The sequence below is a fragment of the Typopeltis vanoorti genome, chromosome 21 (assembly GCF_054136105.1).
Source record: "Typopeltis vanoorti isolate ZY-2024b chromosome 21, IOZ_Tvanoo_1.0, whole genome shotgun sequence".
Classification (NCBI taxonomy): Eukaryota; Metazoa; Arthropoda; class Arachnida; order Uropygi; family Thelyphonidae; genus Typopeltis; species Typopeltis vanoorti.
The window spans coordinates 63,471,746-63,484,216 of NC_143569.1; the positions used below are offsets into that span (position 1 = coordinate 63,471,746).

Consider the following 12,471-nt stretch of genomic DNA (forward strand, 5'->3'; position numbering starts at 1 on the left):
TGCTTGTGCCTGCAGGAAACATACCTGATTCCCAATGATGATGCAGCATTATGAAATTTGGCCATCATTCATTAGGTTAGGATGAGGGATGGACCTTACCACAAAAAAGTTGCCATCCTTGTGAGCAACCATACCCCTTTCAGCAAGTCCCACTTAATACAAACGTATTGGAACAACTGAGAGATGGACAGCAACTTCATCTCTTATAACAGCATACTGCAACAACTTACCTCCTGATGCAGCTCTCTCTTAAGTTGACTTTTGTCATATTGCAGTTACTCCTTTACTTTTAAGAGATTTAAACTGACACAACACTTTTTAGGGTAGTGCCTGAACTAACATGGAAAAGACGTAACATGTATGCTCAACAACAACAACAATCTCTCTCATTCCATGTGCTTACCTGAATATTTACCTCCATTGATTTTGTCTGCTTACCCTCTCCCTCTTCCCATATTTAAGTTGTAAAACTGATTATAGCTTATTTGGGAGTGAAAATTCCCCATGATAATTTTTGGCATGAACAATCATGTGCTACCTTACAGATGTCATGATGGAAAATAAGCAATCTGACTGCTCACCTTCTCTTCTTTAGCTTAATTCAGTTCTGTGACAATCAGCTCATCACCTGTGAGTGATACAGTGAATCATGATATTACATAAGCTGTCACAACTGCAATTCCTAAAACAACTTTTCAATCTCCACTTTTCCCTAAACTGGTAGAATGCTGATTGCACATCAGCCAAGGAAGCTCAGAAGAAAGCTTGGAGTATCTTTTGCAAATACCTTGCAACTGCAAACCTTATTGCTTTCAAATATGCCTAAGCAAGACAAGTCTGTTATCAGAACGAAAAGGAATCTATTATCCCATACACAATTCTTCTACGTTGGTGTCCAAAAACTAAGGATGAACTATATTTTTACCCGTATATGAAAAAAAAAATGTTCATGACTTCAGCTAAATGTGGACATAAATTTATTGTCAGCATACTAATAAATTATATTACACAAAAAATATGTTATAAATTTAGTACAAATTAAATTAAATCAAATTAAGCACTGTACATTTTAAATACGATGTATTTAAGGAATTAATGTACAGTGCTTACAGAAACTTTGCGGAGAGACATTTCAGTATGGAATATGTCCACCCAGAACTGCAATGCAGCTCTCACAATCTCATGCCATGCTTAGCACCCAGTGATTTAGAAGTTCTTGAGGCAAAATGCCCTTTCCTCCTTCAGAGCAAGGATAAGCCTTTGTTTTCTGGAGGGGAATTTCGAGCAGCAATGCGTCTCCCTATTGCATCCCAAATGTTCTGTGAGGTTGAGATCTGGGGGAGCATGCTAATCACTCGATTAATATCGTGGATCTCCAGAAGAATCTCTGCTGTTTGTGTGGCATTATCATCCATAAAAATTAAGCACCACAGAACAATTGAACATGATGTTGAAGAACTTCATTGTAATATTGTTCACAGTCATATCCCCTTTTTCTAGCACTTGTAGCTCAATGCATCTATTAAGCATAATGCCTCCCCCACACCATGACCCCAGCAATGCCATATCTATCCCTTTCAAGAACATTATCTCAATGGCAAGCAGTGCCACTTTCACGCCAGATAAGTGTCATCTAGAATCGGAGGAAAGATTAAAATGACTCTCATCTGTAAAGAGTACATTAAACCATTGGTGTCTTGTCCAATTTTTATGCACAAGACACCCAATGTTTTTTGTGATGAACTGTGGATAAAGGAATGCAGATTCCAGGCTTTTGGGAGTGTAGGCCTATTTGTCACAGACATCTTGCCACAGTTAGTAGAGATATCCCCATACCTGTGCTTGAATGCAGCTGAGTTGCAAGCTGTCCTGCCATTTTGCATAGATTATGTTTTGCTCTTATAACCAAAAATCTGTCTTCATGCTTCGTAGTAGAATGAGGGCATACATCTGGAACACATTCCTTTGGTTTGAAATGCTGCCCAGAGCCTGGATACAATGCTATGTGAGATTTCAAACTCTGGCAATATCAGTAATTCTGTGGCCTTCTTTAAGCTTTCCAATAATTCTTCTCTGCGTGAAATCGTCTAGATGATGTCTTTGCAACATTACAAGACATCCACATTTGCAACTTTATTCCTATATGAAAAGAGCTTCCTTCAAACACAATTTGCTTATCGTAGCCTGTTGGACTTTTATCCTGTTGAGTGCTACCACTCAATCCCTTTGCATGCAATTTGAAAATTTGAATGTATACCCACTATCTACTCTAAATTGTCAGTGATAAAAATTTCCACAAGCTAATTCACCTGAACTTGTAGTTATAATCTTTAGAAATAGTATTCGTCCTTAGGTTTTGGACACCAGTGTATAACATGACCAATCAACGGCAAAGAAGTCTGGAATAAAATCTAGAAAATGAAGGGCAGATGGTATACCTGCCCACTTTTGAGCCTTGAATGTAATGGATGTACACTTATCAAACTAACAGTAATTGCTAATGATCTTGGAAAGATTGCCAAAAGAAGAGTGATATCTTCTTATCCCTCAGAGTTCCTTGCCCAAAAATGTAAAACGGAAAAAACAGTCTTTTTTTCATTGAGCAATATGAAAGATTAGAACAGACTGTTCACAAAACAAATGAAAGCTGCTGTATTTAAATGTCACCCAACTGCTCTCGGCCCATATAATATCCATTAATGAGATGATCAAATATCTGTTGTCATCTGCCATATCAACTGTTGCAACTTAACATTCTAGAATTTTCTGTGAGCGGAAATGTCCAGATACCTGACAAACGGCAATTATAATTGCCTTTCCTAAGCTAGGGATCCAAATTTGCCAGATAACTACTGCCCAGTTGCTTGTGCGAGATTCTAGAAAATATAGTTCTCTCATCTCATCTGATCCAACTTGGAAGCATTCTTTAGAGATACTGTCCTAAAACTTGAGTACTCAGTATTATCAGTTTTCTTTGATATGGAAAAAAGCATACAACATGCTTGGAAATTTGGAATATTAAAAGATTTACACAACTTAAGTTTCAAAGGGAACCTCTCTGATATTCAAATGAATCTTCCAAGTCCAGGTGGGAACTAATCTCATGCTGTTAGGTTCAGTTTTAAGTGTCTTCTTTTAAAAGCTTCACCACATAGCTTTCCTTTCTGCAAATTACCCAAACTTTCAACCTGTCCTGCTGTCTACGAGCAGCTCTCTTAAGCCCATAATGTAATGCCATGATTTTGTACCTGTTTACATAGATGGTTCAAAATCAGATGCTCTAGTAGGATCTTTTGCTGTTTTCCCAGACAGAACAGACAGAATAATATCTGCTCAAATCTCACTAGAATATAACAACTTTACTACTGAGTTGTATGTAATATAGCTTGCCTTAAACTATATATGATTGCAGCACCACCAAAGGTACATTATGTGCACAGATTCATGAAGTTCTCTCTGCAGGCAACAAGAAGTCTAGAGCTGTCTCATGTGCAACACATCTTCTCTAAGTTATGGAAGTTACATTTGGACATGCTCTAATGTTGGATCCTAACCAATGTTGGGATTAAGGGAAACGAGGCTACAGATACTGCAGCTGGGTCAGCTTGTTTCACAATCGCTCAGCATCTACCTGTCCCTCCTGCACTGATTATAGGCAGATCATAAGACAAACTTTTATTTTAGTGGCAGCTATCATGAAATAGAGAGACTAACAACAAGCTTCATCAAATCAAGTCTGAAATCAAATTGCAGTGGTCTTATTCTATTTATTTACTATAAAGAGGAAGTTGTGCATATCACAGTCATCTTACATACTACTCCTTCCTGTTGAGGGGTAATAACATTTTATAAGTTCTGTAGCACCAGATTAACTATCATTCACATTTTAATTGTTTCCCTCATTTTGTCAATGAGTGCTATCGCTATTTTAGTTATATTTATAATCCATCTGAGTCCTTTACACTCAGGCATATTTTATGATATTCGTGAAGTCTTTAGTTCATTTTTAAATTTTTACAGAACATCAGTATTTATCGCTGTGTGTGTGTGTATATATATATATATATATATATATATATATATATATACAGGGTGTTCGGGATAAATTTGACAGTTTCGTAAGGAAAAAGAAAATCTTCTTTGTATCTATTAAATTTAATGAATTGACAAAAAAACATTACAGGCAGAGTTAATTACAATACTATCAACAAGATTTACTCAAAATAACCACCATTAGCATCGATCACAGCTTCAATTCTGCTTCGGAACCTCGAACAAGCTGATGCTACAGTCTCCCTGGGAAGGGCCGCAAAAACTGTTTTAATTTTATCCATTAACTGGGCTTTTGTATTACTGGAAGTGCGATTGGTGTCTTTTTCAACTGCGCCCCATACAAAATAATCCATGGGGTTAAGGTCTGGGGAGTTTGGAGGCCAAACATTTGGACTGGTGAAGTCGTAGAAATTTTCAGACAACCATTTTTGACTTTTCCCAGAGGTGTGGCAAGGGGCCGAATCCTGCTGCCATACATACGGCCTACCATTGGCTACCCTTGTTATCCAGGGCTTGACTACAGTTAGCAACTCCACGAACAAAGCCCGAATTCCAATGCCAGGGTTCTTCAACACCTGTTCCTGCAGATTTGCGAGGAATTCTGCTGTACGAACGCAATCAGATCGTCTGCTAGGGATCTTTCTTCTTGCTACATCCTCGTAGTCACCATTGCAAGTCTCTAGTTCATGCCTGATTGTTTTTACTGTATTCAGGGAGCATTGGGCAGCAGTCGTAATATCCTTATTTTGATGGCGGGCACGAATCATCATGATACAAGTTATTCTCTTCCATGATTCAGGTGGGTTCCAGCTATCCATCCTTTCTGACATCTTGTATATGAATGAAGAAGGGTCCAAACTTTTAAATGAAGAGAAGTGTGTGTTAATACATGTAACTTACGGAAAAATATAATTAATTATAAATATGTCAAATTTATCCCGAACACCCTGTATATATATATATATATATATATACACACAACATGGTGTATATATAAAGTGTAGTTATTGTGTATAGGTTTTAAATACTTGGTTGGTTTTATCTGTTTTTTATGAGCTTCTTTACACTTGTTTGTATACCTGTTTATGCTGTTGCTATATTTGTTTATTAATCATTACCTTTTGTACCTCTAAACCCTTAACCAAACTTAGTTTGATTAAGGGTTTAGTAGTAACCTTTCGCTCTGAGTGCTGGGTTAGAAGTAAAAAAACAGTTTATAAAAGAGACTACAAATAAAAGTTCTGAGAATAATTGGGGCAGGGGGACAAATAGCAGCAATGGCAGAATCATATTAAAAATGAAGATATTCAGAATAACTTGACATTATCATTCAGGAATGTGTAAGCAGAGCTGATCTTAGGTGAATGGGAGAGGAAAGATTTACTAAGTAGTAGTAGTTTGATACCAGGATGTCTATGAAAAAGACACTGAGGAAGTCCAGGATTTGAATTAGTTCTGTTATAAATGCATTAGTAGATCAGACAATATTAGGGTTGACAATTAAGACTTAATTTGGGGAAAAATTGTTGATAGGAAGTTCATAATGATGTAAACTTCTTTGCATAATGCTATTGCAGTCGTGTACATCCCTTTAGGGCACATAACAGGAATTGGAGTATGGTGATGTGAAAGTTCTGCCTTGATTTCTAAGAATCACAGATGAAGGTGGTACTTGAATTTCAAACATGCATAAAAATAATACAATTCTCTCACCCCCCTCCCATCTCACCTTATGGGTTATTAGATACCAAAGCTTAAAAGACTTACTGGTCTGAAAAGCTATCACAACACCATCATTAGTGCTTTCATAGCTCTGATATCAACAGTTCACTGTTTTATTATTGCACCACTTTGCACTTTTTGCAAAGAATAATGTAGCTGTATGAATAAGATAACCAGAGATATGAAACACATCATTCCTTGTGATGTTCACTATTCCTATAATACAGATTTGACAGAGTTCTGAATAGCAGTTTTGTGTTTCAAATAAAGAATCTCTATTTTTTTAATGATTTTTTGACAGTAATAAACATTTAAAGGTAGTTATTAGAAATGTTTATTTTGTGGAAAAAGAATTTTGCCTACACCCCCCCCCCCCTCCCATCTTAGAATAGAACTCTGATTGTATTTGTTAAATGAGATGGTGGAGAGTTTCGCTTTCTCCTCAGATATGCAATAACTGGTATAATAAGAAATACAATAATGGAGGAACCTCCTGTAAGTATGGATTTAAATTACATTAAAACAGTATCTAAAAATGAAATAATGAATGAAATAAGATGAAGAACGCCAATTCTTAAGATGGCTAAAGAAATTATTATGGGTTATTTCAATTACAATAATATGATAATGGATTGGAATGAAGAGATAGCATCAGGGAATAAGGGAATGAATTTCTCGGGTTCTTAAAGGATAACAACCTTAGGCGATATGTAACAGAGGGCACACAAGAGTTCAGAAAGCTTAGATCATGTGTCTTGAGGGAATGCTCTATGGAATAATGGCATCTTTGGCACGCCTATATATAAACATAGTCTTGCAACAGGGCAAGTCCCAAAGGTACAGAAGGCGGGAAAAATTGCTCCACTTCACAAAGGAGGGATAAGACTGAGGCTGCAAATTATAGGTCAATCTTGTCTGGGGTTGTTAAGGTGTGAGAGAAGTTAATGAGGACTAGAATTCAGAGGTAGGTTGATAATAGCAGTATTCTTTAGGATGGTCAGCATGGGTTTGTTGTGGGAAGGTTATGTTTCAGCAGTCTGTTACATATTACAACAAGGTAACCAATTCACTTGATAAAGGAGATGCATATATAGTGGTGTACTTGGATTTTTTTAAAGGCCTTTAATAGACTACCATATGACAAACTAGTAGCTAAATTGAAGCAGATGGGATTAGATAATAGACTAGTGAAATAGCTGATTGGCTATCATACAGGTAACAGCAGGTTGTGTATGGAGGAATGGTATCCCAAAAGAGGAAGATCACTGGAGTGCCACAGGGATCTGTTTTGGGACCATTATTATTTAACTAGCACACTAATGATATTGGGACTAGCTAAACTGGAGATGTGCAGCTGTTTTTGGTAAGGGCTCTGTATTATTATTTTGATGTTGTCATTGCCATTTTTGCATACATTGCTTACTTTCTTTCTAAGAATATATCTCCCTAAGTCTTGTCCAGATCTCTCTCTCTCTCTGTGTGTGCGCGCGCGCACGCACACACACACACACACACACACACACATACACACACACACACACTGTATTCGTGTTTGTCACATACAGATATCATATACTGATATGACATATCTCTATGTTATATTGCTTATGCCTTTACCATAAATCTAAATTGTAATATTAGTGATATTTATAGTCTTTTGTAGCCTAGATGATGATAATAGAGAATTGAGTTATGGTCAAATAAAGCACCAATTCCATATCATGATCATGAAAGCAAAAAGATGCATTTTATTCAGCTCTTTTGAATGTCTTTTTACAGATTTACATTAGTTAGTTAATTATGTAAAACTTATGCATTTATTCTTTATTTTAATGTTATTATATAGTGCTGCTTTCACTTTGGGAACACTTTTTTTACGGTTATTAAATGAAAGGATATGAAATAATTCAAATTTCATTATATGAAACTTTTGAAATGGCTTTACTTTTTTCATGCAGTGGCTGCAAAAGGTGAATCAGAGCCAGAAAGGAAAGAAACGAGAAGCAAGGTTGATGAAGATAGAAAACATGAATATCCTTTTGTTGAGTTAACATAGTAGGGAAAAGTTACCACTCAGTCATCTTAATTTCTAAATAGTTGAATACATAAAGAAAAACTGTATATGTTAACCTGCTTAGATTAATTAGTTAAGTGTGTCATATGTTATATAATGATATAACATACAGTTATAATATATAATTATAATATATGATAATACAGTCCAGACCAGTTGCACCCAGCCTGGACTGTATATCAGTGAGGGAGAACTCTAGCTCCTTGATTTTCCAAAAAAGTCTAGTATTGCTTATTGGAGGAGCACTCACTCTAATTGTTGAAAGCAACTGTATTTATGGCATAACCTTTTATAACAAGCTCAAAATGGACCATGCCTTTTGCTTCATTACAGCAAACACCACTGTAACAAACTACAGAAAAGTCCTGATAAAAGCCCAATACCAAACCAGTACAACAAGCTTTCTGTAGTTCCTAGGAGTTTGCTATAGTAGGAGTTATTTGTATTAGATTTATGAGTGCTACTTTATGGAGATTGATTCACTTATTTTTGCATTTGAATTATTGAAGTTGACCCACTCTTCATTGCAGGTGATAATGTTAAATGAAGCAAATTTTGAAAGGAATTCCAAACAAATTTGGAAGGAATGGATAAGCAGTTCTCTCAGATGAGCAGCATCCATAACAATGTTGCTTTTAAAAAAGTGAGGTCATCACCTTGAACTTGTCAATTATTATTTTTCTCCACAGCTTTTTAGGATGCATATGAGGAATTTGATGATAGATGGGGGAGCTTCATTTATTTCTCTGCTAGTATGTTTTTGCACACTTTTTCCAGGAAGTTTAATAGATGTAAATTAAATGACAAGAGAACTTTATCAAAGTTAACTGGAATAGAATCAAAGGAATCAATACATTGAAAATAGTAAATGAATGTGTGATGGCATTGATTTAATTAGCTGAAATTATCATGTTTCAAAACATAATATGCATTTAATATCCAAGGTCTCTGTGTTTGTGATATTTTTGATAAATGATGACCTGACTTAGTATAGAATGATGTCTTGATTTTTATTAGTGTGTAATGATTTTGAAAAAACTTTCTTGAATTTTTTGACAAAGCAGCATTTCTGTCATGATATTGGATGACCTTCATTAATTAAACAGTAGGCTAATCTGGATTTGTGTTTTTCTGCTCTGCAACTTAGTTCTGACATGCAGATCTCTCTCTCACTCTGGATCAACTTTTTTGTTGTAGCATATGCCTTATGAACCTTGGATTTAAATAAGCCCTGGTTTTTAAGGATTAGGCGAGCTTTTTTAGAAGGATGTAACAATCTTGAGGTCTTGCATAGGGACAAAAGCCACTTTTATGTCATGCTGAAGTATTTCAGCACGACATAAAAAATTTTATCCGTTATGTGCTGGATATGGATAAATGGACAAACATGACCCTCCCCTAATCACCTTGATGGACAAATTTAGGTGGTGAGAGGAACATTACAAAGATATCAATGAATACATTGATGAATACAGAGCAAGAGAAGTATATAAGATCAGAAAATTCAGCAAGAAACATAACCCAAAGCAGAGAACCATAAAAGGTGAAAAGGATGAAATCTTCATGAACACAGAAGAAATAGGAGAGAGAGAGAGAGAGAGAGAGAGAGACAAGGTACTGCTCACAGTTATATAAGACAGAGGGAGATGTTGAAGTTGAAAAGAGGTAACTGGTGAATTGAAGGAAATATCACCAAGCACAGCAGGAGAAACAGATATACTGAGGGATGAGATTGTAAAAGCAGTAAAGCATTTTTGAACTATAAAAGGCCAGGGAATGATGAGATCACTGGAGAGATACTGAAATATTATAATAATAATAGCAAGGTGATGATAGACAAACTACACTGCATGTGTAACATTGTGTGGGATGAAGGAAAATTACCAAAAGAATTGACAAGATCAGTTCTAATACCCACTTACAAAGAAAGAAGCAAAATGGACTCCAAAAAATACAGAACAGTTGCACTAATGAGTTGTGTAGGAAATGAAAGAAAATCTATAATATGAACAAGCAGAGTTCAGAAGAGATAGGAGTGTTGTGCACCAGATATTAATGCTAAGATTAACTGTGGAGAAAGCTCTACATAAAAATATTCATGCCTGCTTTGTTGACTTTCAGAAAGCACTCGACAGTATAAATCAGAAGGTCGAATGGGCTGTACTTGAATCTTATGAAGTGGACAGGAACATCATCAAACATCAAAGGTCGAACTTTGATGTTTGATACAATCGACAGTAAAAACAGAGAGGACAGCCAAGATGAGAGTGGGTAGTTATTGTGAAGGAGTAGTGTAGAAAGGGTTTGCAGGATTTACAGTGAAGAGAGAAAAATAGCAAAGAATGGTGAAAAGAGAATCAAAATGCAATGGGCATTGGATGATGATGATGATCACTATACAAGAATGCTTTGCTTAATTTTATGATTGTATGCAGTGATTATTTTCATACTTGCTAATTTTTAAGGTATTTTATATTATATTATAAACAGCTAACCATTAATCAGCATGAAAAAAAAAATTTACAAAAAATAGAAAAAAATTAATGGGGGGGGGGATTTGACCTTGGAGCTTGAATTAAACAGATGCACATTACTAATCATTATTTATTATTGTTACTAAGAGTCATTAAAGTAACAAACACAATACAAAAAAAAATTGCGAAATGATATCTTAATAATAAGATGCTAAATACAGTGATGAATGTCTTTCTTATTAAAAATACTTAAAGTGTGAATCTAGGATTTAATGCAAAACTACAGGATTTTTTTGCTAAGCCTCACATTGCTAGTTGCTTTAATAAAGCTATTGGTAGAAAAATGCAGCTTTTGTTTTTACCTTTTTCCTCCAGAGTGTAGCCAGAGACTTCATTTATAAATGAACGTGCACAAAATAGCATTTCACTGAAAAAAATTAATTTAAAAAAATCTGAATTACCATGTCATTTCATAGCATGTGCCATAAGACAACTTGGTAGTTAATAACAGTTTTTTTTTTTTAAACAGAGCACAGTTACTTGTAGCATGATTTTTTTGCTTGGTTAAAAATAAATTATACTTAATAAGAAAGTATATTCTTGTTTTTATCCTTAACACAAGTGAAGTCAAACAAATGTTTGCATGTGAAATAACATCACAGCTGTGCTCAAGGATAAATACAAGAATATAGAATATAATATCCTGTAATATATACTGTACATTGTAATGGATGGTTCTGTTCTTATTTACTTATGGTTTAATAAATGCTGTTCTCTAATTTTAGGTTTTCAGGTGATGGTTTCTTCCTTTTGCATGTTATCAGGATCTTTTTTTTTTTTTTTTAAGGTGGCTTGTATTTGTATTTGTTATTGAAGAATTGAGAAGGATTTTCTCAGTGCATTACAAGCAACATCAAAATTATAAATAATATATTATGGAGTCTGTCATTTCTTGGCTTGTATTTTCTCATAATTGCCATTTTTACTACTTGATTGCGTTCTGATTTATTTCTTGCAGTCTAACACAACTTGTTGATCTTCCCTAGAATCATAACCACAAATTAATTATCAAGGTCTACTTTTTTCATTACTAAATGTCCATTTCACTCTACTGTGATTGGAACTGGAGGTCAAAAATAATTCCAGTTCCTTTGATGGTCTTTTCATCTATTCACTATCCTGTTTATGAATGATGAGTAATTTACATGCTTAAATATTTTCTGAAACTTTTTTTAGGGAGTAAAAACAATTTCTTTGGGACACGTGCACTGCTTAAAAAGAAGTCAATGGACACCTCTCGTTGGCAAGGTGTATCATGACATGTAACGAGTCATGTGTGTGTAGTTGGTATAAATTGGAAAAATATATTCTGCTCCCAAGACAGTGCAGCCGTGTCTGGATAAAATGGCTTTGAGAAGGGAACTGACAGACTTTGAAAGAGGTGCTGTGATAGCATGTCATGTTGCAGGCCTATCTGTTCAGCAAATTGTTGACAAATTGGACCATCTCGGGTCAACAGTCAGCGATACCATACTGAGATGAAAGTGGGGAAAACTTTCCACAGGCATATGATAGCAATCAACAGGAATTTTGGTCCATTCTTCCTGTAGGTATGTTCAAGTGCTACCTGCAGTTGAACAACTGCAAGTGCTACCTGCAGTGAACAACCCACTACACTCACCAAACATGGTCATGTTTGGTGAGTGTAGTGCTACAAAGGATAATATGTAAAAACCACCATTCGTTGGTCGACACATTGAATGTGGAGTTCTGGGCATCGACTGGAACATGAATCTGTACAAAAACATTCAGAACCAAGACTCACAACATGGGTTTCCATGGTAGGACTACAATATGCAAGCACCACATTACCTGAACCAACACACAGTCTTCTTCAGTGATGCAAAGAGTGTGTGTACAATGGGACATGGAAACTTGGAAAGCTGTATTATGGAGTGATGAATAATGCTACACCCTTTACCAAGGAGGTGGACTGCTGTGGGTGTGCAGATGTCCACCGTATCTTACTAGATTGCATAACCTCACCTATGAAACTTGGAAGTGGTGGTATGATGGTATGGTTGTGTTTTTCCTGGTTTCGCCTTGAACCTTTGTTTATGGTATCACAAACATTGAACTCTGTGGACA

General features: G+C 35.6%; 1 protein-coding gene across 1 annotated transcript in view; it reads left to right on the forward strand.

Annotated features, from left to right (window-relative positions):
* Cul3 (cullin 3) overlaps positions 1 to 12,471 on the forward strand; it is a 480,205-nt gene that overhangs the window by 445,040 nt on the left and 22,694 nt on the right. Inside the window, exon 16 of the mRNA XM_090411507.1 lies at positions 7,734 to 7,806. Coding sequence (XP_090267633.1) covers positions 7,734 to 7,806 — 73 coding nt within the window. The remainder of the gene's footprint in view (positions 1 to 7,733; positions 7,807 to 12,471) is intronic.